Source organism: Cyprinus carpio, chromosome A4 (assembly GCF_018340385.1).
Source record: "Cyprinus carpio isolate SPL01 chromosome A4, ASM1834038v1, whole genome shotgun sequence".
NCBI lineage: Eukaryota > Metazoa > Chordata > Actinopteri > Cypriniformes > Cyprinidae > Cyprinus > Cyprinus carpio.
The window spans coordinates 10,598,366-10,622,983 of NC_056575.1; the positions used below are offsets into that span (position 1 = coordinate 10,598,366).

Below are 24,618 nucleotides of genomic sequence, written 5' to 3' on the forward strand. Positions count from 1 at the left end.
GGGGGAATAGTCTCACCATTCACTAATTAAGCTGCAGAGAAGCTGTGGTTGCTATTGAAAGGACTGCACATGTGCTTTGGCTGGTATAGCCTGAAAAATAAGCCTTTTTATGCAATTTGAGCATAAACAAAATTTGACAGTTTTGTCATATTTCATTGGTGATGAAATTTAATGATAAACTCGTTGAATAGCTTTGGTTTTGACATTTCCCCACTACATGACTGAAAAAGCTGCCCAAGAGGCATTTCAAAGATGGCCACCAAGTGAAATCTCTAATCTCTACTTCCTTCCACCAAAGTCGAGGCCAGTCATCATTTCACTTGATGGCCTTGGTTATATATATATATATATATACAGTCTGTGAAACTTGCAGAAGTTTATAACTGTCACGTTTTGCCAAATTGGTTGTTAATTTGTGGGGATTCATACAATCCCATCCATGCCTTATCGTACTCGTTCAAATTCGTACGAAAAATCGCCACCTTGTGAAACAGTAATGTTTTCTCACGAGACTGGGTTCTGGGTTGGTTAATCTACAGCTAAAATAGGCTACTATAATAAGCTGAAATTTTCAGCTTATTTATTTATTTAGTATGTAGCTGTAGTATGTAGCCGGTCGTGATACAGGACATGATGCAGATGATTGGCCTATTTTTTCTTTCATATAATCACAGGCTGGCTCAAAGTAGACTGCTCTATATGGTGACGGTGAACGCGCCTTGGGTGCACGAGCGCATCAATCACCTCCTCATTTCACTGGGAGGATCCCAATAAATGACGTTATTGCTGGCGTACGACTTCAGCGTAATTGGGTTTATACTAAATGAATGCACATCCAATGGGCAAACAGTCCAAGTGGATATTATGAGCAGCCAGGGAGATATCAAACCCACTAAATCACTCTGATTCAATGCGACATTGACACTGAGTTGTTGACTTGCTTGCCTTTTTAATAACACTTTGGATTCACGATCCAAAAGTTCTGGTTGACCTAACAGTGCTTCACTTCAGAAGACTCTTCTCATTGAAACAGTGCAGGTAAGGTACTTCTGCATTAGATTCAAGGTAATAGTTTACTCAGAAATAACAATTCCGTCTTAAATTGCACAGAGGTTGTTCCAAATATGTGTGACTTTATTTCTGGAACACGAGAATATTAGAGACTGATAGCTTATGTCACCATTAGGCTACATTATTTCCTGTATGCAATAGTAGTATACAAAGTGAACTGTGACAGGGTAACACGTACCACAAAACCACACACACACACAAAAAAAAGTTAGTAAAAAAAGAAGACTATTTTCACTTTTCGTTGAATATTTATTTCATGTGTAGATGCACAGGACACTTTTTATACAATCTTTCTTACAAAAGTTGTACTAAAGTAGTCTTTACGCAGAAAATGTTACTCTAAAAGCCTTGTGCGTATTACCACACGCCTCCGTTCAACAGGGCAAAACGATGTGGCTCGCCCGGACCCTCCTCGCTCTGGCACTTCTTTGCGCACCGGTTTCCAGCCTCTGCTTACCGACGTACGACCCCGTGTCCAACTTTCTTTGCAACAGTGAAGTGTTCCCCGAGACGGATGATAACGGGCAACCAGCAAACTCCCTGCTGGACAGTCTAAACCTCCTGTACAAATCGGCACAAGCGCTCTCCTCCGAGGAGCCGCGCGAGAGGAGGACGATACCCGCGTCCAAATACAGATACCTGAGCCAGACGCAGCTCAGGAGTAAACTGTACCGTAACAGTGCGAAGAGCGACCGACGCAGCCAGGTCACTCTATCCCTCGATGTCCCCACCAACATTATGAACATCCTCTTCAACATTGCCAAAGCCAAGAACCTGCGCGCAAAGGCGGACGACAACGCGCGCTTGCTGGCGCAGATTGGAAAGAGAAAGTGAACTCTCATTTGACTTTAACATTTTTTTTGTAACCAACTGAGGCATGTTATCTCTAATATAATAATGTAATAAAAGTTGTTTTTTTTCTCCAGTTGCATAACAAATTAGCAATACTGAAAATTAATGGAACGTATTAACAAATGGGTTTTGATTTAAAAACATAATGGTTTGGTCATGTTAGGCTTGTCACGTTTGTTATTTAATGCTGTTTTACAGAAAATTGTTTCAAATGGGCTTAGCCTACCTACGCAGTGAGACCTGTTTTTATACAGTCTATGGGTGAGACTCAAATGGCAGTTGTCAACAAGATTGTTTGGTCAGTTTCTAAGCTCAAGCTTTAAAGAGACATAATGATTGGGGTATATGTCTCAGCCCACGACATATTTTGCAATGCTCCTACACCTCTCCCTTTTCATTAACACGATTTGTCTGTACATCTCAGATGAAAGTTGACCTGATTAGTAATAAACAGTTACTGCTCTATAAGATACACGACTGGATGGTTACAGATATGAAAACTTCTGAAAACTTTGGGTTGATAAATCCGACAGTCGAATATTTTTGTATTGAAAACAATTATTTTATCGTTTAATAAATAAATAATTGCAAATGTAACAAAGCGTCCATTCGAAGGTAATTGTTTCGAGACGTGAGAATCTCTCTCTCTCGCTCTCTCTCTCTCTCTCTCTCTCTAAACTTTTCGCAGCTACATTCAATACTAGTCAATGCAATAATTATCGAGAAGTCTATTCATGTTGAATAGTGTTGAATAATTAAAAATACACTTAATCACTTTTTTTTCAGATATAATCAACATTTTGGTGAAGACAGAAATTAGTCTCTCAAAACAAATATTAAAAAATAATATTATATAGAGATAATTCTAAATAATTCATTATGATATTACAATTGATTACAAAAAAATATTATGATACACAAAGTCGTAGCATTTAAATAATTTAAAATTATAAATCTATATATATATATATATAAATATAAATCTAATATATATATATATATATATATAATGTATATATATATATAGGTATATATATATATATATATATATATATGATGACTGATCTATATCGTCTGGAACGTACGCAGAACGTACGAATCAACGTCTTCATTGTCATCCCGACTTTTAAGCATGAACTTTTATTTTGAAGCGGTGGGCGCCATCTTCACCTCCGCCAGCTCACGACATACGTCACCCTAGTTGACGTGGAGGAAAAGAGCGTGAACGACCGTCTGATCATCTCGTTTACTGCTCTCAAACATTCCGCAAAATGATCAAGAAATTTGACAAGAAGGATGAGGAGTCTGGTAAGATCAATATTAAATACATGCTGACACATTATAGATTCAGTATTCTGTTAATAACCGCTTGTTTCCGTGGCCGAGATGATGACGGCTGTTTTGCTAAGGAAGAGAGTCTGCAGGCCACAGCACTTTTGTAATTGTAAATCTAACTTATTTAACTCTAAAAATGAATGTGCATGTTCCAGTTTTATATTAAATTCTGTCTTTGAGTGGCGGATTAACTGTGTGATCCTGCAGTATCCTGTAGTATGTGTTTTTAATCTTTAATTAGGAAGCTAATGTGCTAGCAGTTAACGTACACAGAATATCTAACTCTTTGGTTTTATTTTACTTTGCATAAAGGTTTAACATTTCATATGTGATACTAATATCGCTGTTTTAAAGTAGTTGCTATTTTCCTTTCATAACTTATTCTATGAGTGCGTTTCTAGAAGAAATGGCATCTTATGATTTATAATTGAATAACTTACAGGTTGTTTTGTTAACGTTACCTGATGTTGTATTTGAATGAAGACGCGTAGATTTTAGATGACCGATAGATCTATTTTGGTGTGTTTAGGAAGCGGCTCAAACCCCTTCCAGCATCTGGAGAAGAGCGCTGTACTGCAGGAGGTGAGTTTGATGCATCTGAATCTTCAGGTCAGATAAATGTCTCGTTCGGACTGTGTGTTACATTGCGTGTATGTTTCAAAGGCTCGGATTTTCAACGAGACGCCAATCAATCCGAGAAGATGTCTACACATCCTCACAAAGATCATCTACCTGCTCAACCAGGTACATGATTATATCTTACTTTTCTCTCTCTCTCTCTCTCTCTCTCTCTCTCTCTCTCTCTCTCCCTCTCTCCATCACTAAACTCCTTTATTTTTCAGGGTGAGCACTTTGGAACCACAGAAGCCACTGAAGCTTTCTTTGCCATGACAAGACTGTTCCAGTCTAATGATGTAAGAAACTTTACAGCCCCATTAACTGGTTTCACTAGTTTTACATATTGCATTATGTATAATATAATTACATTAATAACAGCAACAAATTTATACATTTTCTGTAATCATTTTTTTTTACACACAATTTGCTAAAGCAGACTTTGCAAAGCATTGGCCAATACAAGTCTGGCTGATATATCTGTGTTTATTATTTCTGGGGTTATTGTTAAAAAATTATAAAAACACATAGTTCCTATTTAAAAAATTGTTCATTGAATTAAATAAAATGAAAATATAAAACTTTAAATATTTAAAAAGTATTAAAAACCTGAACTAAATGAAAATTAAAAATTCTTTGGCAAATACCTGAAATAATACACTATAATTATTAACTGGGAAAAATAAATAAATAAACAAATGAATAATTGTTTGTTTTAGCAAACCCTGAGAAGAATGTGCTACCTGACTATAAAAGAGATGGCCAACATCTCAGAGGATGTGATCATTGTTACAAGCAGGTGAGCCGTTCATGTTGCCATAGCAGCGGATTTCTCATTTGAGATATTCACTATATATATATATATATATATATATATATATATATATAAATATAAATATAAATGTGTAGTTAAACCAACATTTTATCTGATGAGGAATGGGAATCTTTGCACATGCGGCCGATATTTCCTTATGAAAATCACCGATTAATGTTTTGTTTGTGTCTCAGCTTGACAAAGGACATGACTGGTAAAGAGGATGTTTACAGAGGACCGGCAATCAGAGCTCTCTGCAGGATCACCGATGTGAGTCTCGACTGTTTGAAAACTCATTTAAATCTGTGTATATCTTTCCAACTGTGCTTCTTCCATCTCGTCCATCAGACCACCATGCTGCAAGCTATTGAACGATACATGAAACAGGCCATTGTGGACAAAGTGCCCAGCGTCTCCAGCTCTGCTCTGGTCTCCTCACTGGTAAGATCACAACCTAGTGTTAGTAACGGTTTATTACACTTACTCCCATATGATGGTTCTTGATAATGAAGCTCTGTTTGTGTATCTAGCACATGGTGAAGATGAGCTTTGATGTGGTAAAACGCTGGGTCAATGAAGCTCAGGAGGCGGCTTCAAGTGATAACATCATGGTGCAGGTTAGTGAGATGTTTGCATCCATTGTCTGATGAGTTGATGGTCTTTCTTTCTCTAATGAAATGGGATCTTTCTCCACAGTACCATGCGCTGGGTCTTCTGTATCACCTGAGGAAGAATGACCGTCTGGCTGTGACCAAGATGCTCAACAAATTCACCAAATCTGGACTGAAGTCTCCATTTGCTTACTGCATGATGATTCGCATTGCCAGTAAACTACTGGAGGAGACAGAGGGAGGGTACATCAGTTTATTCCGGCTCATTTAGGCGTTATTGACATTATGCAGGTGCTTATAATGTAGACTTACCTAGTCTATCTACATGTACTTTAACAGGCACGACAGCCCGCTGTTTGACTTCATTGAGAGCTGTTTGAGGAATAAACATGAGATGGTGGTTTATGAAGCGGCCTCTGCCATCGTCCACATGCCCAAATGTACCGCCCGTGAACTGGCTCCTGCAGTGTCTGGTTAGTCTTTCTTCTTTGCTTTCCAACCAGCACACAGAGTACACTAGATGTTCAAATTAATTTGGTCTTTCTTTCTCTTTCCATAGTTCTCCAGCTGTTTTGCAGCTCTCCTAAAGCAGCTCTGCGTTATGCAGCTGTGCGGACCCTTAATAAGGTTGGTTTGAATAGGATTTAGTTTGTAACTAGTTGCAGTATCTATCAACTACCACATGGAGACACCAAAGAACACATTTTTATGTTCAAAGTCATGCTTTTATCACACAAATATTGCAGTCCTAAATAGGGTGAAACATTACAATTCTGAATTTTTTGGCATGAGAAAGAAGTTATATGACCACTTTGGAAAAAAAAATACACAGGTGGCAATGAAGCACCCGTCAGCAGTGACCGCATGCAACCTGGACCTGGAGAACCTGATCACTGACTCCAACCGCAGCATCGCCACCCTGGCCATCACCACCCTGCTGAAGACCGGCAGCGAGAGCAGCGTCGACCGCCTCATGAAGCAGATCTCCTCCTTCGTCTCTGAGATCTCGGACGAGTTCAAGGTGACTTCATGACCCAGACAGTGAATTTCAATACAATTAGAGAACAAACACATGCTTCAAATGCATATACAGTCATGTTTCAGGAGTTATGTACGTATACTTTTTAAATGATCTGTCCAGTGATAATGTTCCTGTTTTCATAACCAAATGGCGTGTTTGTTTTCCAGGTGGTTGTGGTCCAGGCCATCAGTGCTCTGTGCCAGAAGTATCCCAGAAAGCACAGCGTGATGATGAACTTCCTTTCAAACATGTTGAGAGATGATGTAAGTTCATTCAAGGACGTTTGTTGCTCTGTTATTACACTGGAGTTTTGTAATCTCTTTTCTTGTGCCAAACCACACGACCAGATTTACACTTGATGTCCTTAATACCTGGTTTACTTCTGATCTGTATTTTAATTATTATTGCCAAAAAAAAAAAGCTGAAAAACATTTACTTTTTCTGTTAGATGGTTTTCATTTTTTTTTTCTTTTGCAGGGTGGATTTGAGTACAAGAGAGCCATCGTGGACTGTATCATCAGTATCATAGAGGAAAACCCAGAGAGTAAGGAGACCGGCTTGGCTCACTTATGTGAGTTTATCGAGGATTGTGAGCACACCGTACTGGCCACTAAGATCCTCCACATGCTGGGGAAAGAGGGGCCACGTACCCCCACTCCCTCCAAATACATCCGTTTCATCTTCAACCGTGTGGTGCTGGAGAGCGAGGCGGTGCGGGCAGGTGAGCGATCTTGTGTTAACCTCCTTTCCATGAGCTTTCAAAGACCTGCTCATGCCACCTTAAGATTTTAGGAAGCTTGTGTTTGTAATGTCCATTGGTACAGGTTTTTTGTTTGAGCGCCACACACGTGTCCCAGTAATTAATTGCAGTCAGGCTGCTAGTAGTAGTAATTTTAATCTGATAATCTGATTCCAGAGACTAAGCTGAACAGCATTCTTCTGCTCTGACTCTCATGTTTTTCTTCAAAGCTGCTGTAAGTGCGCTGGCCAAGTTTGGGGCTCAAAATGACGACCTGCTGCCAAGCGTCTTGGTTCTGATGCAGAGGTAGGCCTTCAACGGCAGGAAGTGTGTGTGTGTATGTGTGTGTGGAGAGAGTGAGTGTTTATGCTGGTAATTTGAGAATTAGAGTAAGGAAATAAACAAAGATGTGTTTGGAAATCAGTGCAAATGTTTGTTAAAAAATAACACAAACTTTAATTTATTTGACTGGATTAAAAACTGTGCAAAACTGAAAATAGTATGTTTTTTTTTTTTCAATTAAAGAGAAAAGTTTCATTTAAAGATGCAAAGCAGAAAATAAAACATTGTTTGCTTTTTTTTGTTCAAAAGAGAAACTCAACCACTTGATAAAAAAGTGATGCAAAACTGAAAATTGTGTATTAATAATATTAAAAAGAGAAACTCCTCATTTAATTAAATTATTGAATAATGCAAAGTGAACAATAAATTTTATTTTATTTATTTTTTACTAAAAAGAGAAAATCCTAATTTATTTGATTGGATTCAAAACAGTGATGCAAAGAAAAGTATAAAACAATATTTTACCTTAAAAGTGAAAATCCTTGTTTATGTAAATGCATAAAAATGGTTTCAACACAATTGTTTAATCTACCAGAATGTAAGAATATTGTTATGATAATGTTGCTTATTGCCCATGTCTAGAGAGAAATGTTTTAAGGTGCTTAATTAACTGTGTGTGTGTCTGACAGGTGTATGATGGACAGCGATGATGAGGTCAGAGACAGAGCCACATTCTACATGAACGTCCTTCAGCAGAAGCAGAAGGCCTTGAATGCTGCTTACATCTTCAATGGTGAAGGGTTGCAGTTGTTCTTGATATCTAAGATTCTTTACTGTGTATCTGGTATTGTATTTGGTTTGATTGAGCTGATGTGAGTGAACAAGAGTTGTTGAATAATTTGATTGCAGGTCTGTCCGTATCTGTTCCCGGACTGGAGAAATCCCTCCACCAGTACACACTGGAGCCCTCTGAGAAACCGTTCGACATGAAGACAGTTCCATTGGCCACTGCACCCATCACCGAACAGAAAACAGGTGTGAACCTGAGCTTCAGCAGCCCATGCTGCTTATGATCCTGAGGCCAATAGCTTCATTAATCCATTGCAGAATATTTTGGGGTAAATCACAGAGCTTACTCAAAGCTGCTCAAATTGCACAAGTTCACTTCATTTTTCTCTTTCATGCCAGAAATCGCACCCATGGCAACAAGCAAACTACCTGAAAAGCTTGCACCTGCCCGCCAAGACATTTACCAAGGTAAGAAGATTAGCTAATTAGCAAAACAATGCATGTGGCATCATTAAACCAGAGTCTGAAGCAAACTGTGGCACATTTCAACTGGTCCCTTTATTCTTCTCCCTCAGAACAACTTGCAGCCATCCCAGAATTCAAGGGCCTGGGTCCCCTGTTCAAGTCGTCCGAGCCGGTTCAATTAACAGAAGCAGAGACGGAGTACGTGGTGCGCTGTATCAAACACACTTTTGCAAATCACATGATCTTCCAGTTCGACTGCACCAACACGCTGAACGATCAGCTGCTGCAGCGGGTTCAGGTCCAGATGGAGCCGTCAGAGTCGTACGAGGTGCTACATTATGTACCTGCACCAAGTCTCCACTACAGCCAGCCCAACTCCTGCTACAGTCTGGTCCGGTTACCAGAGGATGACCCCACAGCAGGTCAGACATGATTGATTCGCAGTATGATGCCAACTTTTCTTGCTTCGGCAGATTTGATGTTAAGTTTCCCTTAATGATTTTTCTGTTTTGTTGTTTGCATTTGTCTTAGTCTCTTGCACGTTCAGCTGTACAATGAAATATCTGGTCCGGGACTGTGATCCCAACACGGGAGAGCCTGATGATGACGGTTACGATGATGAATATGTGGTATGTGAATTTTCTAAATCAGTCCACACTGATGAAAATGGGAAGATTATCAGTGGCCATTCCTCGCTTAATGTCTTGTTTCCCTCTCAGCTGGAGGATTTAGAGGTGACAGTCGCTGACCACATACAGAAGGTGTTGAAACCAAACTTTGGGGCAGCATGGGAGGAGATCGGAGATGAGTTTGAGAAGGAAGAGACATTTGCTTTGGCCACAGTCAGAACTTTAGATGGTAAGTTTGCTTAAAGGAATAGTTCACCTCAAAATGAAAAATTGCTAAAAAATTTACTCGCCCTCAGGCCATCCAAAATGTAGATGAGGTTTTTTTTTTCTCATTGGAAATTTAGCATTGCATCACTTGCTCACCAATGGATCCTCTGCAGTGAATGGCTGCCGTCAGAATGAAAGTTTAAACATCTGATAAAAACATTGCTATAATCCACACGACTCCAGTCCATCAATAAACATCTTAAGTTAAAAGCTGCATGTTTGTAAGGAGTTTTGTGGTTGGAGAAATGATCATCTCTTCATTGTGTTTGTCTTCACAGAGGCAGTAAATAACATTATCAGCTTCTTGGGCATGCAGCCTTGCGAGCGCTCAGACAAAGTTCCTGAAAACAAGAACTCACATGTTCTGTTTCTAGCAGGTATGTACTGACTCCATCACTCCAGTTTTTAGTTTTGAGAGAATTTTAGTTGTTGAAATGTGTATTAGATATTAATTTTCTAACATGAGCAATGAGGTTAATGATCTTGTCTTTCTGAAGGTGTGTTTAGGGGAGGTCATGATGTATTGGTGAGGGCGCGTCTGGCTCTGGCTGATGGGGTCACTATGCAGGTGACTGTTAGGAGCACAGATGAGAACGTGGTTGACGTCATCCTGGCCTCTGTCGGCTAAATGAGTAATGTTTGAGTGACCTGGTCACATGCCAATCAATCTGGGTCATTGTGCTTTTCTATATATCTATATAGTAGCTCTATAAATTTCTCACAACCATCTTTGTGGCTTGATACAAGTCCTGAATCATCCCATTTCTGTATTTGATCTGTTCTGTTTCTGAGAGATTTCTAAAATACTGTGCAACTTTATTTCATGTGGAAGAGATCTAAACATTGTTTCTCTGGTATTTGAGCTGTTTTGACCTTGTTTCACGGCATGGGGGGAAAAAGTCCTTTACTACAAACCTTTTCATTTATCAATAATAAAACAGAAAGAGTACAAAACTTGTGTTGTATTGTTTTTTTTTTTTTCAACACAAAACCTGAGACAATTCATACAAATACCTTTTTATTTGAATAAAAGCATTCATGCATTGAACACAAATGTATTTACAAGTAATGGTTTTGTATTTGAGCAAACTCTGTTGTAATGACTGTTTGGGTATTTGGTGCAATACTTTCGGTTTCATGCATTTAAACACATGACTGACATTTCACACACTCTGTGGTTTGTTAAATGGATTTGAATATCTAATAACTTATTTGAGGCAATATTCCCCTCATTACTCATCTTAAAATGAGTTGATGAAGCTGAGGTAGGCATTAAAGAATCCAGTGGGATCCTCCAGCTGTGGATAATGACTCACATGCTCATCTAGAACCGATACGGTGGATCTCTGCACTAATTTCCTGTAAGGAACAAAGAGAAAAGTGGCTCTAAAAGATTTCTAATGTTACAGTGCTCAGATATCTACAGTGATAGATTGTTCTGTCTTTGCTCTGTCACAGCTTAGCTGTTTCATCTTTGTTTATAGGATTTGTTCCACTTCTAATAAAGAACTAATCCTGCAGAGACACAAATAGTGCAGTCCTTCCCACATTGCATGATTTTCTGCTGTCCCAGATGAAACATTGGCATCGTGAAACAATCATGGCGATTTCTATGATCTTGGCTCCTAAACGGTGGCCCTATGTCGTACAGTGAGAGAGGTTCAAAGATGGCCGTTTTCACAGTGTTTCGGCCAAAGATAGCCTATGATCATTTTCTGACTGTCAGAAATTCAGCATGATCAACACATAGTGTTTACTGACTAACCAATAAAAAGATGACATCAACTGGACATGGTGCTATAACATAAAACTGCTTACCTCAAGCTCTTATCCCTCCCTCCCTCTTTTGCCACTTCCACATTTGTCAGCACACATAAAAACTACAACAGCCAAACTGTGATTCATCATGCTCTTTTTGTGTGTGTGTTCATGATGGTGATTTTTGTGACATTGTTTCGCCATTAGATGGTGACAAGATAGAATTATGAGTCAGTGGAAAAGACCTTTATATTGAAAGGGACTGAAACGGAAGTTATTTTTTACTTTTTATAACAGCTTGTAAGACACAGTTAACAAACACACCGAGCATCAAAAGTCACCCTTAACAAATGAAAGGGCAGTACGACAAAGATATCGCTTTCCTCAGCAGACATTCAAGCTAATGTTTTATTGTGAATATGAGATTGAGCTGAAGAATGAATGCTGTATCAGATGCAGGTAAACACACTCGCTCAGTCCATCTCTCTCTCATAATACACTTCTTTTAATAAAGTAATACAATATACTTCCTTCGTCACTAGTTCTAAAGTGACGTTTTCAAATTAGTAACTGAGGCTTGAGCTCAGTTGTTAAACTGCAAACTGAGATTTGAATCTGTGGAGGAAGTAGTTGCGCACAAAAGAGGGTTTTTAAAGACACTCCGTTGTTTTTCTTATGTATTTACACACTCATGCCGTAGAACACTTCTATAAACAGTATATATATATATATATATATATATATATATATATATATATATTTTAAACTTACTTATTCCCTTATTTACCAACAATGACAATAATAACTTAAAAGTTAGTTTAAACTGACTTAATAAATATAAAAATCAAAATAAACTACTTACTGGTAGAGCTGGATAAACTCAGGATGTGGATTAACTGGATCTAGTGGACAATAAATAATTTGCACAATAAACAAATTGAAGTGATTTATCAACTAATCATCTTACAAAGCACTCAACTTAAAGTGATTTATCATCTTACAAAGTGAAAAACTATAAAAAAAAAAAAAAAAAAAAAAAAAAAATTAAAATACAACCCTCCTATCCTACAGAACGAACTATAAAAATCTTTTTCTGCTGCACTGCTTGTATAATATAGTATGTTGTGCAATACTTTACTACATTCAACTATCTAAATGTTCACTTAATATATACTGTCACCTCAAATACTTACTGCCTGGGGTGCAGACAACCTAAGCAGCTTCCATAGTAAATTTTATTGGATTAAACTACTTAGCCTCAATAGCACTGCCCATGGCCGAGCGTTTAAGCAAACTACCGCAGGGAGTCATATACACACACCTAATTCTTCTGGTACACCAACACCATGAAACACAGTAATAATGTTTTTAATAACAACATGTTGAAGAAGAAGATATAACACCCACCAACCACCCCCCTCTATTCATCATCCGGTCAATTTAATGCACTACACTATACTTGGCAAGACACAACAAACACTAATTGGTGACAGTTATTATTAAAGGCAAAGCATTGCAGGTGCAACACATGGAGAAGTTAGGACACCTGTCCATGACCAGATTTCCATCATTAAAGCGAATGCCTGTCCACATGTCCCAGAACTCTGCTTCTGTTGGCTGGGTGTATGGTCCAAACACATCCTTTATTCTGTTGGGTGAATATATAATGTTTGCAATTGAAGGCTTTAGGTCACAGCTAACATGATTTAAGTAAATGATTTATGACTGTGTAAAGTGAGCTGTGTACTAGAGAGCATAAAATTAAACAGCACTCACCCTCTAGAGAAAAACTGGAAGTTTATTAGGCGTGTAAGTACAGGTGAAATGAAACCAGAGTCCTTCAGAACCTATAGATGGCAAGTGACTGTAAATATATTTACTTCTCATATTTGAAAATGAAAACAAATGTCTCTTTATAAAGTTCACACTCACTTTCTGAAGGAATCTCGGATAATGGGTCTCAGGGAATATTCCTTTAAAGATTGAAAACAAAATGAACAAAGTTATGAATCTCCATTCAGATTTAAAGAATATATATTCTAATTATCCGACTGCATTAAACTCTAACGTACCTCCATTTGAGAGGCAGAGGCTGTTTATCGTGATGTGTCCGCTTCTGTTATGGTCACTCCTGTGAGTTTAACTGCATGTGAGAACCACCCAGATCATACTGACTCGAACATTAAGCCAAGAGACTTTTAAGGATCATTAGGGCTCACCTGTACAGTAACTCGAGAGCTACAGTGTCTCCGTAGTCATGTGACAGGATGTTGATCCTTTGCTCTGACAGACCCAAATGAGCAACTAGGGTCTCCACCACACTGGCCTGCTCGAAGATGGAGTAACGGTGCGGTCGCTGGAGTTTGTGCATTAGAAGCAATGATTAAAATTATGGCTAATAAACCTGCTTCTTTAAAAATAGTAGTTGTACTGACTGCATGCGTTTCATCTCACCGGTTTGTGTGAAAAACCAAAGCCCAGGAAGTCGAGAGCAATGACTCTGTTAAAGCGTTGAGTCAGAGGATCCCAGATCTTCAAAACAACAGAATGAGATTCAAGAAACAGCATGAGCAAAAGCATAGTTTCCAGTTAGTGTCTATAAATTGCTCTCAGCATTATCTTTATTAAAATATGAATGCAGTTTTATGCCACAAAATTACTTTAAATGGCGCTCTGCTCACTTACCTTATACCAGTCATAGCTAGAAGTAGGAAAACCATGCAGCAGCAACAGGACATCAGAGCTTCCCACCACACCAACTGACTCTATTGACAAACGTGAATACAGTACATTATTATACATACATATATATACGAAAATGAGAAATGAGAATCATGCATATGAACGAAAATTAAAATTAGTTTGTAAACAAAGCCTGTGATATACCTTTATAGAAGATGTGATTGCCTCTGAATGTGAAGAAGTGACCGGAAGTGCGCCAGCTGTTGAGCGCAGGTGAGAGCTGTGGCGGAGGGATGTGAAGATACACCGCGAGCAGAGGAACGCACAACAGAGCCACGTGAAGCCACCACTCCCTGCTCGCGCGCCGGGCAGATCCGCACTCACTGCCATCCTGCAGCGGACAGCGTCGGGTTTTATTTTATTGTGCTTCGTTGTGTGTTATATATTGCGGTTGTTATTGCATTAACATAGCAAATTGGTATTTTATTGTGAGCGCTTGTCAAATGAAGTAACGTTACGGCATCATAACACGAATTAAACTGTCAGGGCAGACTTGCTATGACAAAAAAAAAAAAAAAAAAAGATAGTTAAATTAAAACTGTAGGCAAAATAACAACTGCCATATAATGCATGCTAGACATCTGACAAGAGAAGTGACTTACAGGTGAGTCGTGTGTCATTCTCGATTCCTGCGCTTTGTCACAGTGTTTGCCGGTTGTTTTTGCTGGTGGGCTGAAATATGTGCTTTTGAGCGACATTAGGAGTCTGTCACTGAGCTGTCATCTGCAGAATCCGCACTTGCGTTCTGTCGAGACTGTTATCAAGCGTCGTGTTGCCAAGGATCCTAAGGTCTCGGGCTCAAAGTAAAGCTCGCTTACACCTCTAGTGGAGCGGATGGTAAACGACAATAATATCCAGCAGAGGACAAAAGCTCTTCTGAAACACTTTGGGTGGTTTGTTTATGAGTTAGATAGATGTTTGTGTATGTAAAAATATTTTTAAAACATCATTCACAGTTGTGTTGGTGTTTACAGATTCAGTCACCACTTATAGTAAACTTGGTTGGATGTTTGTAATTCAAGATTTAGATTATTAAAGGGACAGTTCACCCAAAAATGAAAATCCCGTCAGCATTTACTCACCCTCAAGTTGTTTCAAACAAGTTGATGGCCCCCATTGACTTCCTTTGTATTTTGTTCTTCTTCTCCATACTATGGAAGTCAATGAAGACCATCAACTTGTTTGGCTACCCATACATCTTTATTTGTGTTCAACAGAAAAAAGAAACTCATACAGGTTTGGTATAACCCGAGGGTGAGTAAATGATGACAGAATTTAGATTATTGGGTGAACTGTCCCTTTTAAGCATGCACCAAAATGACTAAATGGTGCATAATTCTAGCTTTTTGCTGGTCAATAAAACAGGCACAGGCACATTTGGCAGCTCCCCCTTGTGGACACTATATCTACAGTGTATTGTATTACACTTTTTAGGATCATGTTTAAGATTGCCATATCACTCATAGTGTTTTTAAACATTGTGATGCTTGAGATTTAATTTTATGAGCATCAGACATGTTCAGTTCACTTTGTTATGTAAAGGACATGGGAACATCGTAAGTATGGCTATTCATGAATGCCCCACCCAGTGCAACCAAATATTCCTGACAGAAACTGACACTATATAAATGTTTATTCATATACTAGTTTATAAATAGTCAAACACATGACTATTTTGATACAGGCTTTGATCATCATTAGTACTAATCTGTGCTCCTAATAGACTTTAGTCAGGCTAGACACCATATTGAATTTCATACTGAAGTCTCACAATTTCTACCGAGTGGGGGAGTAACTTTACAGTGGTATAAACACATTAAACAAAATAAATAGTTGTTTTGGAATGTAGTCGATGACAACCTGAAACTCCTTTGGTTAAAATCCGACTAGTATTGCAGAAACTGATAAGCAGTTTTTCATCCGCTCCACTAGGTGGCGAAAGCGAGTTACAGGTTCAGTCTGATGTCTTCGGATGCTTGCAACAGGACGTATTTAATGTTTTAATTACATATCCTGCAGATGCCAGCTGAGTGACAGAATCAACAGCACATGTTCCAGCCCATAAACAAATAAAACCGACACAAACTGCGATGAAGTGAAGGAATCGAGGGTCACTCACTCGACTCACCTGTAAGTGAATCTACTACTATTAAATCATTTCTGTGCGCGGACACTTCAAACTTCAAAGTGAACGCAGTTGTACACATTATTATTATTACTAATGGAACATTACCTTTTGCAACAGATTACACCAGAAATACAGAAAGGGATAATTCAAAAGAGAGACAGTAATATACCAGGTAGTTTACAGAAGAAAATAAACAAAGAAATACAAGAAAAGAAAAAAAATATAATAACTAACAATAAAAATACAAAAAATTTAACCATAACAAATAAAGATTCAGGAGCCACAGGTGTTTGGTGATGTGTGGAGAGGCGTTACTATGCAAAAAATTTCTCTAACTGACTAACATTAAAGATTGTCTTCAGTGACTTAGTTTCCACTAAGAATACTTCACAATTAGGTATGCGTTTTGCAAATTTTAGTAGTTTATGAGATATGTGAGATATTCACATGATGGGGAGCTGATGCTGATGCTGTGTGTCCACACTTGTCTATGTGTTCTGTCTGTAAAATCATAGTTTGTAGAGTTGCAGTGTTAAGATAACCATCCTATATAGTCCAAATCAAAACATAATACATGTCCATGACACCTGCCTTTATGGGATTATTGATGACTATGATCCCCCACACCTGTATACATTCATTTGAATGAATTATTGGACTTTGCGTTGTACTGTGAGGTAAATTTGGTCCCTAAAGCAGCCTAGGTGAACATGCAGCGAATATCAAACCTTAAACCTTAAACTAACTTTACCAAGCTCATGGAGCGAAAGTCATAAAACCTGAATACTGACGGGATCTTTAAGAGATCAGTTATCAGGATTAAAAGATCTGGCATCTGTCAAATCATCTTAAATGCAGTACGAAGAATGGAATCTTGCTTTTTTTTGTTTGATCATTATGTAATGCATTAGGGTAAAAAAAAAAGTTTAAATGGAGATTTATTTATTTTTTATTGGAAAAAAAGGGATTTAAAAAGGGCTGACTAATGATCTATGGACACTGATTGACAATCCAGGAGGTAAATGTGGAGTTGTGACATGACAAGCTGATTTATGGACCACTTGCTGAGGTTGATAGATTGAGTGAGTGAGTAAATGAGGCATGATGCATTTCAGTAAGTTGTACTGGTTCTTTTAACATCCCATTTGTCAGGTGTCTAGGATGGGATGTTATTGAGAGCTTTTTATTTTTTTTGGATTCAACTTTTCAGTAGTTTTGGGAGTAGAACTCGGGTCTCCACATTTAAAACACATTGCTTTACCTCCTGAGCCAGAGGAGTTGTGCGCAAACTGAGCGATGTTGAGGCAGGTGAAAAGCGTTTGGTTAATGGTGAATATTGACCTATCGTGCATCCTGTTGCCAAGCCCCGCCTTGAGTGAATGATTGACAGGTTGGGGGTGTGATCTGCTTGGAATTTAAACGTTTTAAGTGTAAGTGTCAATGCATTCAAGAAAAATAAGACATTTAAATCACCATTTTGCTACCCCTTTGCTATACCTTTGGTTCAGAATGAATTTTGTTACAATTATCACACAGTATTATGATGAAAATGCAATGCCAAGTGTCCTACCTGTAAGTCTAAATGCATTTAGGAAAAACAGCATTTAAATTATCATTTTGCTGAGACGTTTGACATGTTAAACATATCTAATCAATTTGGAGAATACATTTTTATTTTAATTTTGCAACTTATAAAACAATAAAATATGTATTAAATGTATGTATTAATACTAGTGTTGGAAATGGCAAGTGCAAATTATGGAATTTTTATTTTTATGTTGCACATTATGTATGGAAATATGTAAAGTTAAATACAAAAATACATATTACATTTCAAAATGAATATTGCTACCCATATGCTTCCATTATTATGGAACGACATTTTATGGTATGATTTTTTTTTTTTTTTTTTTGGTGAACTATCCCTTTAAAGTGATACTAGTAGTTCCAAACCCGTAAAAGCTTCGTTCATTTTCGGAAAACAATTTAAGAAATTTTGGATGAAGACAGGGAGGCTTGAGACTGTCCCATAGACTGGCAAGTAAATAACACTGTCAAGGTCCATAAAAAGGTATGAAAGTCGTCGTCAGAATACTCCATCTGCCATCAGACGTGCAATCTGATGGCAGATTGCAGATTGCACGTACAAGCGACGGCAGGGACACTTTTTGTAAGCAAAGAAAACAAAAATAACAACTTTATTCAACAATTCCTTTGTCAACAGTCTCCTCTGTGTCTCTCCATATCACCGTATGCTGTTCAGTATCATCCGTGCCACAAGGATGTGCTGTTTCTACATGTATTTATTTCTAATTAAATCTAAATACACGTAGAAACAGCACATCCTTGTGGCGCGGATGATACGCAGCATAAGGTGATATGGAGAGACACAGAGGAGACCTTTGACAAAGGAATTATTGAATAAAGTCGTTATTTTTGTTTTCTTCACTTACAAAAAGTGTTCCCATCGCTTCATATAACCCAGATTGAACGTCTGATGGCAGATGAAGTATTCTAATGACGACTTTCATACCTTTTATGGACCTTGACACTGTTATTTATTTGGCAGTCTATAGGACAGTCTCAAGCCTCCAGGTTTTCATCCAAAATATTTTAAATTGCGTTCCGAAAACGAACTGAGCTTTTACGAGTTTGGAACCACGTGGGGGTAAGTGATATATGACAAAATTTTCATTTTGGGGTGGAGTATCCCTTTAATTCATCCATGGTTCCATCTTCCAACTGGAAAAAAACAACAACAACAACAATGAAAGAAGCTGTTTTGGTGCTCAGTGCAAACTGCCTAAGTATGTACTAAAATATATACAATCCGAAATTGCTCACGGAAGAATAATCTGTGCTGCTCTACAACTTTGCCTACTAGCTAAAGTTACCTATTTGTTTCTGTGGACAAAATGACATTTTTAAAGGGGCTTTATGAAAGAATTTTCAAGTATGAATCACTTTTTATTGCCAGTGTGTGAACAGCATGTAACAAAACATAAAAAATGAGAGCCTGTAGACTACTTTTTATGTGGATTCAGAGCAGTTTCGTTGGGAAAAATCACCGGAAACTATCATAACAGTGTAATTATAAAGAACCTCATCTGTCGACATGGACTAGGTGGTACGACAGTAGTTTCACAAGCTTATTTTTTGACATGCTGTTAAAGGAGCGATAAAGATACCTGAAAAAACAAAGCGTAGACATGCTTGATGTGTCTTAAGTGAACATAAGAAATTAAAAGAAATATGACTCGATATATTGGATCTATTGTCTAGTGTTAAAGTTAAAGAATGTTGTTTATAAGTTGTTCAAGAAGGGGAAAGCACTTCTCTTCTCTTATGTGTGTATCTAACTCCAGTATTCCTAAATGTAATGGCCCTGTCTTTTGACTTCAAATGATTGCTTGTAAATATTGTATTTTTGTATTTTCAAATTTCAGATTACTTGTATTTTAATTAAATACATTTCTCACTACAGTATTTTGTATGTTAATTAAATACATTTGATGAGAAAGTATTTGTAATTTGTAACAAAATACTTTTCGATGTATTTGTGCCCATCTCTGTGACCGAGCAGGTTTGAGCAGATCGTGGGTGCCGACGAGTGCTTTGGGAACGACGAGGCGTCTGACTGACGAGGATGTGTCCGAATCAGCTGTGCCAACACACTTGGACCAGAGTAGGCTTGGGTGACGCTTGGACATGCAGGTACAAAATGCCATTTCTTCTGCGTCCAGAAGCAACAGGCTGGAAACATGTAATAAGTCACTTGTCCATCCACACGTATTCGTTGCAGGTGACCTGCCTCAAGAACAACTCCTCCTAGGGACACCATTCTCGCACTTTTTAATCACTGCTCTCATTATTAACACACTCCTCTTTTATGAGTTAATAAAAGTAAAACTTTAGTACCGGCTGTTCCGCTACAGACCACAAGGGGGTAAACAGTGACACACTGTTCTGGTAAAGTCCACTTGAGTTTGTCATGTCATCTCTTGAAACACATTGGCCACAAGAGGGAGCTGATGATCAGCTGTTTGTTATTTGCCTTCTAGACATTTAATAATAATAAAATAATATATATATATATATATATATATATATATATATATATATATATATATATATATATATATATATATATACACAAATTATATGATATATATATATATAAATCCTGCAGTCACTCAAAAGCACATATTCCAGCCCATAAACAAATACAACCGACACACACTGTGATAAAGTGGAGGAATCGATTGTCACTTATGATATGTGACTCATTTGTAAGTCTCTGAAAATGTTCAATTTAATTATTAACCGCTATTTAGAAATGTTGTCTTTGTCCTACAGAATTAGGGATGTGTGTGGACTGTTACACCCAGCCAACAGAAGCATGTGGACAGACATTGACTGTAATGATGGACATCTGCTCATGCACAGGTAATGCTTATATCATTTCAGTGTGTGCTGTTGGCTTGTAAATGTGTACGTTACTATCTTTTTTTTTTTTTTTTTTTGGAAGGGTCATTATATTTCAAATGTTAATGATCTACATAAGATTTATATTACCTTTAATAAATTGCATATAATGTAAATAAACATACCTACACACACACACACACACACACACACACACTATATATATAGCAACGTTTTGCATTGTTACTGAATGCAACTTCTATTTTGACAATGTCTGAATGTGTTATTTACATGACATTTGTCTCTACATGTAACTTGTATTAAACCTGGAGACATATATTTACTCCTTTGGCATGCCATATGAAGGACGCTTATGGATTGCTTTTCAGTATGCTTATTTTGGTCATTTTTGGACCAACAAACTGTCTTGCATTTATCTGACATTTATACTCATTAAATCTAAAGATTGCTCGACACGAAGGAAAACATGGCCCTCAGATTACGCTAAATATCAATTTTTATTCTTAAAAACCATACACGATACTCGACAAGTTTCAAATGTAAGTTAAATCACGATATCCATTTACATTGCGCAAGAGAAACAGACATGTTCTTTTATTTCCAAACTTTAAAATTACAAAAAAAATCCTTAAAACAGATGGATAAACATTAATTCCTGTTATAGGAAGACGCTATAGAAAAAAAAAAGTTATGGATTTTTTAATATATCTGCTCTAAATTGCAAACTTAAGCAGTTTTTTGTATTTAATAAACATGAAAAATTAAATAACTTATTCAAAAGAACAGATCCAAAAAATGTGCAGTTGCGATGACTGAAGAAATGCAAATCCCTTTCTCCTGTTTTTCTTCCTTCCTTCTCCTTTATATCACCTTTAATTAACCAACAAGTGGAGATAAGCAACAGTCTGAACTGGAACCCTGCTGCCAAAAAAAACAAAAAACAAATCTACTCCTAAACATTACAAAAAACGCAAAACATGTTTGTATTTTGACCATAAGTTTCATGCTATTAGCCACCCTGAGTATTATATTATTTGGAGAACCAATCAAGACCCGCCCTCCCCTTGAATATAATTTATGTAAAATCCCTGTAGGTCTGGTTCAGCAGGTTGAGATGTTGTCATTTCCGCATAAAAATATAATTTATTTATATGGTCTGTATCAAAACGTTCCTTGGGAATCTGAAATGAAGTACCCTGTGCTGTGATACCAGTGTTATAAGCATGTTTTCTTAAATTCTTCATGTTTCATTTGTGTTTCCAGTATTTCAGGTCTTAAATATATTCTACAAACAATTGCAGCAATATTTTCTTAACTGACAGCAATCTTTATGGAATATGAAGGAAAATATAAAGTACAAAGTTTATCATTTTTTTTCATATGATCAACAAACAAACAAAATCCAAAAAAATAAAAAAAGTTACTAATTTCTTTTTATTTGTCCTTTTAACCGAGAATTTACTACCTAAAAGACAATCTTAAGTTAAAATGCTTTACTTTTTAAATCATTGCATCCTTTTCAATTCAGTTTTCTAGTTTTTTTTTCTTTTCAGCCTGAGTAAACAAACTTATGATACATTGGCATTAACTTAATATCTTGATGTTAATGAACTGACTGTGGACCATTTCATTTAACAGACGCATTCATTTTTTATTATTTTTTAAAAAGGCGGACCTGGTGTGGCCTCCACTTCAAAATCACACCATTAAAAAGCGTGAAGACGCCAGGCATTTCAGATACTCCTTAACTTCCAAACGAGAATGAGACATGAAATTGGAATTTGGAAAATAAACCCAACGAAGTCTTTAAGGGGTGAAGTAGTAAGTATGAGAGGAGATTTATTGACAGAGATTCTTGTCTATGGTTTCCTACAGTTACCCGTCCAATGAAAAAAGAAGAAAAAAAAGAAAAAAAAAGTGTCCCATAGTTGCCTCTGTCACTTCTATACAAGCCTTAGTGTTATCTATTTGGCTTGAGGGTTCTATGTATCTACAAATATATAACAAATAAAACTTGCAGGCAAAAATAGTTTGGTTTTCATAGAAACACCTTTTTTTTTCCTGAAAATACAGCAGTATCTGAAATATTTCTCAATTCATTTGTCCCCATTTCTCTGCATCAGGAAGCTCTTCCATCAACGAACAGAAAAAAAAAAAATATCTACAAACTTTGTAAACAGACCTGTGTCTTCCAAAAAATAAAAAACAAAAGCATAAATAATAATAATTCAAAATATTAACAGCCAAATGATTCAGAAATCAGTGTTTGAATAAGCAAAGGGCAAAAAGAACTGTACAACACATCCAGATGAACAGAAGCAAAAGCTTAGAGCCGAGCTCCTTGGCTCCGCCCCCTCATCCAATGAGTTCTTCAGGCTTTAGTCTCTGTGGAGACAAGCAGGTGTTGTGTGTCATACCAAGGGGCGGAGCTGATCAAAGGGACGTCTCTAGGCTGTGCATGGGACTCCCAGGAGTTGAGGGTGTAGCTGGCTTGCTGGGATCCAGGAAGAGGTGGATGCCGCTGTCTACGGCGTTATTGTTCTGATTGGGTGAGGGTGGGGGAGGAGGTGTAGGTGTGGCATTTCTCTTAGTGGGGGCGTCATCCTCCGCATCCGTGTCATCGATGAGGGGGATGTGGGGCTCTGAGTCCTCGATCCGGAATTCCGGATGGGTCATGAAGTTGTGGATGGAGGTGCGGGACTCTGGCTTCTCCAGGCCCTCATAGGGCGACAGCGAGCTGCGGAATGCATTCACCACTCGGATCTGCAGGAGAATGGGATGTAAAGTCAGCCTTGCCACTCAGAGAGAGCTAACGCTCGTTTGCACACATGTACACAACAGGCATACAAAGCAAAAAAATTTTTTGTTTTGTTTTTTTTAAAAGTACAGGTTAAACCAAAGGCCAAATGGGCTGGTTTTAATTGATGAGTGGATAGCAGTGAGGTTAGCACCAAAACTGTTTGAGAGAGTGTGTGAGCGGTCAGATGTCGTGCAACTATTGAGTAAGAGTGAAAAAACTCTTGAAAACCTGATGCTTGTGTTACAGTGAGCTTATCCTCTGACCGAGGGACAGAATATCCTCTTTTCTTAAGGATTGAGAAATAACAGATGTACCAAACTGGAAAGAACTTGAGCGTCTTCTCAGATGTTAATTACAGAAAGCCAATTTTTCAAAATGCAAATAAGAAAGAGAGAGAGGGAGAGAGAGACAGGAAAAGAGAGATGCCAAGGTAACCCCAGAGGACACAGCTCAACACATGAGGTTAATATTTTCGGACATGCTTGTATTGGAGGGGAGGGATCGATTACTGATTATGTTGTGAAGTAGAGACGCAAAACTTTAAAGCAGCCAAGCAATTTAAGCTAACCAGCACAAGTAAATTCACAAACGGTCTAGAGACTGGACCCATGCAGAGCAGCGCTACCTTGAGTTTCAACAGAGGTAAACCTTTGAGTATAGCCCATGACACATTTCACAGAATCTAAGAAGGAATATGCGGCAGTCAGTGTTTTAGCATTTCGTACCCTGTTTCCCAATGTCCAATATGCTTTTCATTAGCAGAAAAATCAAGACTACACCAAGAGACAGTTTCAAACAGAATACAAAGTGCCCTGAACAGAGAAAAAGGGTTCGTGGACAGCCAGGACCTAATGAAAGATGGAAATATTGATGTGGTTAGAATCGAGCTGAAAGACAAACAGAAATGTCATGATTCCACCAGCTTTTCATCCAGTCGCAGATCTTCCCTGTAAAGTAACAAATAAAGACAGGCAAAGAAAAAGAAGATGATAAAACTGGCACCGAGTAGAATATGAGACAGCGTGATGAAGAGAAAACCGTGTTGATTATGAAAAGTAACACCAATGTCGCAGAATGAGTGAACGAGCAAAACCTGACGCCACAGGAAAGGTGATGAACTACAGAAAGAGGAGAGGAAGTTCATTTGTGTCTAAACTACAGCACAACATCTCAATCATATCATTCGATCCTACAGAAACCTGAGATACTTAACAAAATGCCGCCTTTTAAAATGTCCCACAAACCCATTCACAA

General features: G+C 37.8%; 4 protein-coding genes and 1 long non-coding RNA gene across 9 annotated transcripts in view; 3 read left to right on the top strand and 2 right to left on the bottom strand.

Moving 5' to 3' along the window:
- Nucleotides 1-734: 734 nt before the first annotated feature.
- Nucleotides 735-2,718, top strand: LOC109094125 (urocortin-3-like). The gene is made up of 2 exons (XM_019107805.2): nucleotides 735-1,038; nucleotides 1,453-2,718. Exon 2 carries the CDS (start codon nucleotides 1,462-1,464, stop codon nucleotides 1,903-1,905), a length of 444 nt encoding a protein of 147 aa, XP_018963350.1. The 5' UTR covers nucleotides 735-1,038; nucleotides 1,453-1,461; the 3' UTR covers nucleotides 1,906-2,718.
- A 357-nt stretch (nucleotides 2,719-3,075) lies between these two features.
- Nucleotides 3,076-10,444, top strand: LOC109094118 (coatomer subunit gamma-2-like). Its single transcript, XM_019107798.2, has 23 exons — nucleotides 3,076-3,231; nucleotides 3,788-3,840; nucleotides 3,922-4,002; nucleotides 4,101-4,172; nucleotides 4,593-4,672; nucleotides 4,882-4,957; nucleotides 5,036-5,128; nucleotides 5,218-5,304; nucleotides 5,384-5,541; nucleotides 5,638-5,771; nucleotides 5,858-5,925; nucleotides 6,131-6,319; nucleotides 6,487-6,582; nucleotides 6,797-7,040; nucleotides 7,289-7,364; nucleotides 8,030-8,133; nucleotides 8,250-8,375; nucleotides 8,529-8,597; nucleotides 8,705-9,016; nucleotides 9,126-9,223; nucleotides 9,314-9,452; nucleotides 9,769-9,867; nucleotides 9,988-10,444. The coding sequence occupies exons 1-23, from the start codon at nucleotides 3,195-3,197 to the stop codon at nucleotides 10,116-10,118; spliced, it is 2,622 nt and encodes an 873-aa protein (XP_018963343.2). The 5' UTR covers nucleotides 3,076-3,194; the 3' UTR covers nucleotides 10,119-10,444.
- Nucleotides 10,445-10,495: 51 nt separating this feature from the next.
- On the bottom strand, nucleotides 10,496-14,802 carry LOC109094123 (mesoderm-specific transcript homolog protein-like). The gene is made up of 12 exons (XM_042736458.1): nucleotides 14,593-14,802; nucleotides 14,135-14,324; nucleotides 13,934-14,013; nucleotides 13,703-13,780; nucleotides 13,468-13,604; nucleotides 13,321-13,379; nucleotides 13,181-13,221; nucleotides 13,025-13,095; nucleotides 12,729-12,896; nucleotides 12,506-12,542; nucleotides 12,111-12,202; nucleotides 10,496-10,849 (listed from the first exon to the last, which is right to left on the bottom strand). The coding sequence occupies exons 1-12, from the start codon at nucleotides 14,686-14,688 to the stop codon at nucleotides 10,732-10,734; spliced, it is 1,167 nt and encodes a 388-aa protein (XP_042592392.1). The 5' UTR covers nucleotides 14,689-14,802; the 3' UTR covers nucleotides 10,496-10,731.
- Nucleotides 14,803-15,956: 1,154 nt separating this feature from the next.
- On the top strand, nucleotides 15,957-22,804 carry LOC122139931. 2 transcript variants are annotated; one of them, XR_006156659.1, is made up of 4 exons: nucleotides 15,957-16,120; nucleotides 19,699-19,832; nucleotides 20,475-20,564; nucleotides 22,234-22,804. It is a non-coding gene; the product is annotated as an uncharacterized LOC122139931 (long non-coding RNA). The 2 variants fall into 2 exon arrangements; XR_006156658.1 differs by having other exon boundaries at nucleotides 15,965-16,120; nucleotides 19,702-19,832.
- Nucleotides 21,043-24,618, bottom strand: part of LOC109093748 (plasma membrane calcium-transporting ATPase 1-like) — a 30,563-nt gene continuing 26,987 nt past the window's right edge. For 3 of the 4 annotated variants that reach the window (XM_042740279.1, XM_042740288.1, XM_042740284.1), the window contains one exon: nucleotides 21,043-23,327. In XM_042740279.1, coding sequence (XP_042596213.1) covers nucleotides 22,998-23,327 — 330 coding nt within the window. In that variant the 3' untranslated portion in view covers nucleotides 21,043-22,997. The remainder of the gene's footprint in view (nucleotides 23,328-24,618) is intronic. The other variant, XM_042740292.1, reaches the window with a different exon arrangement.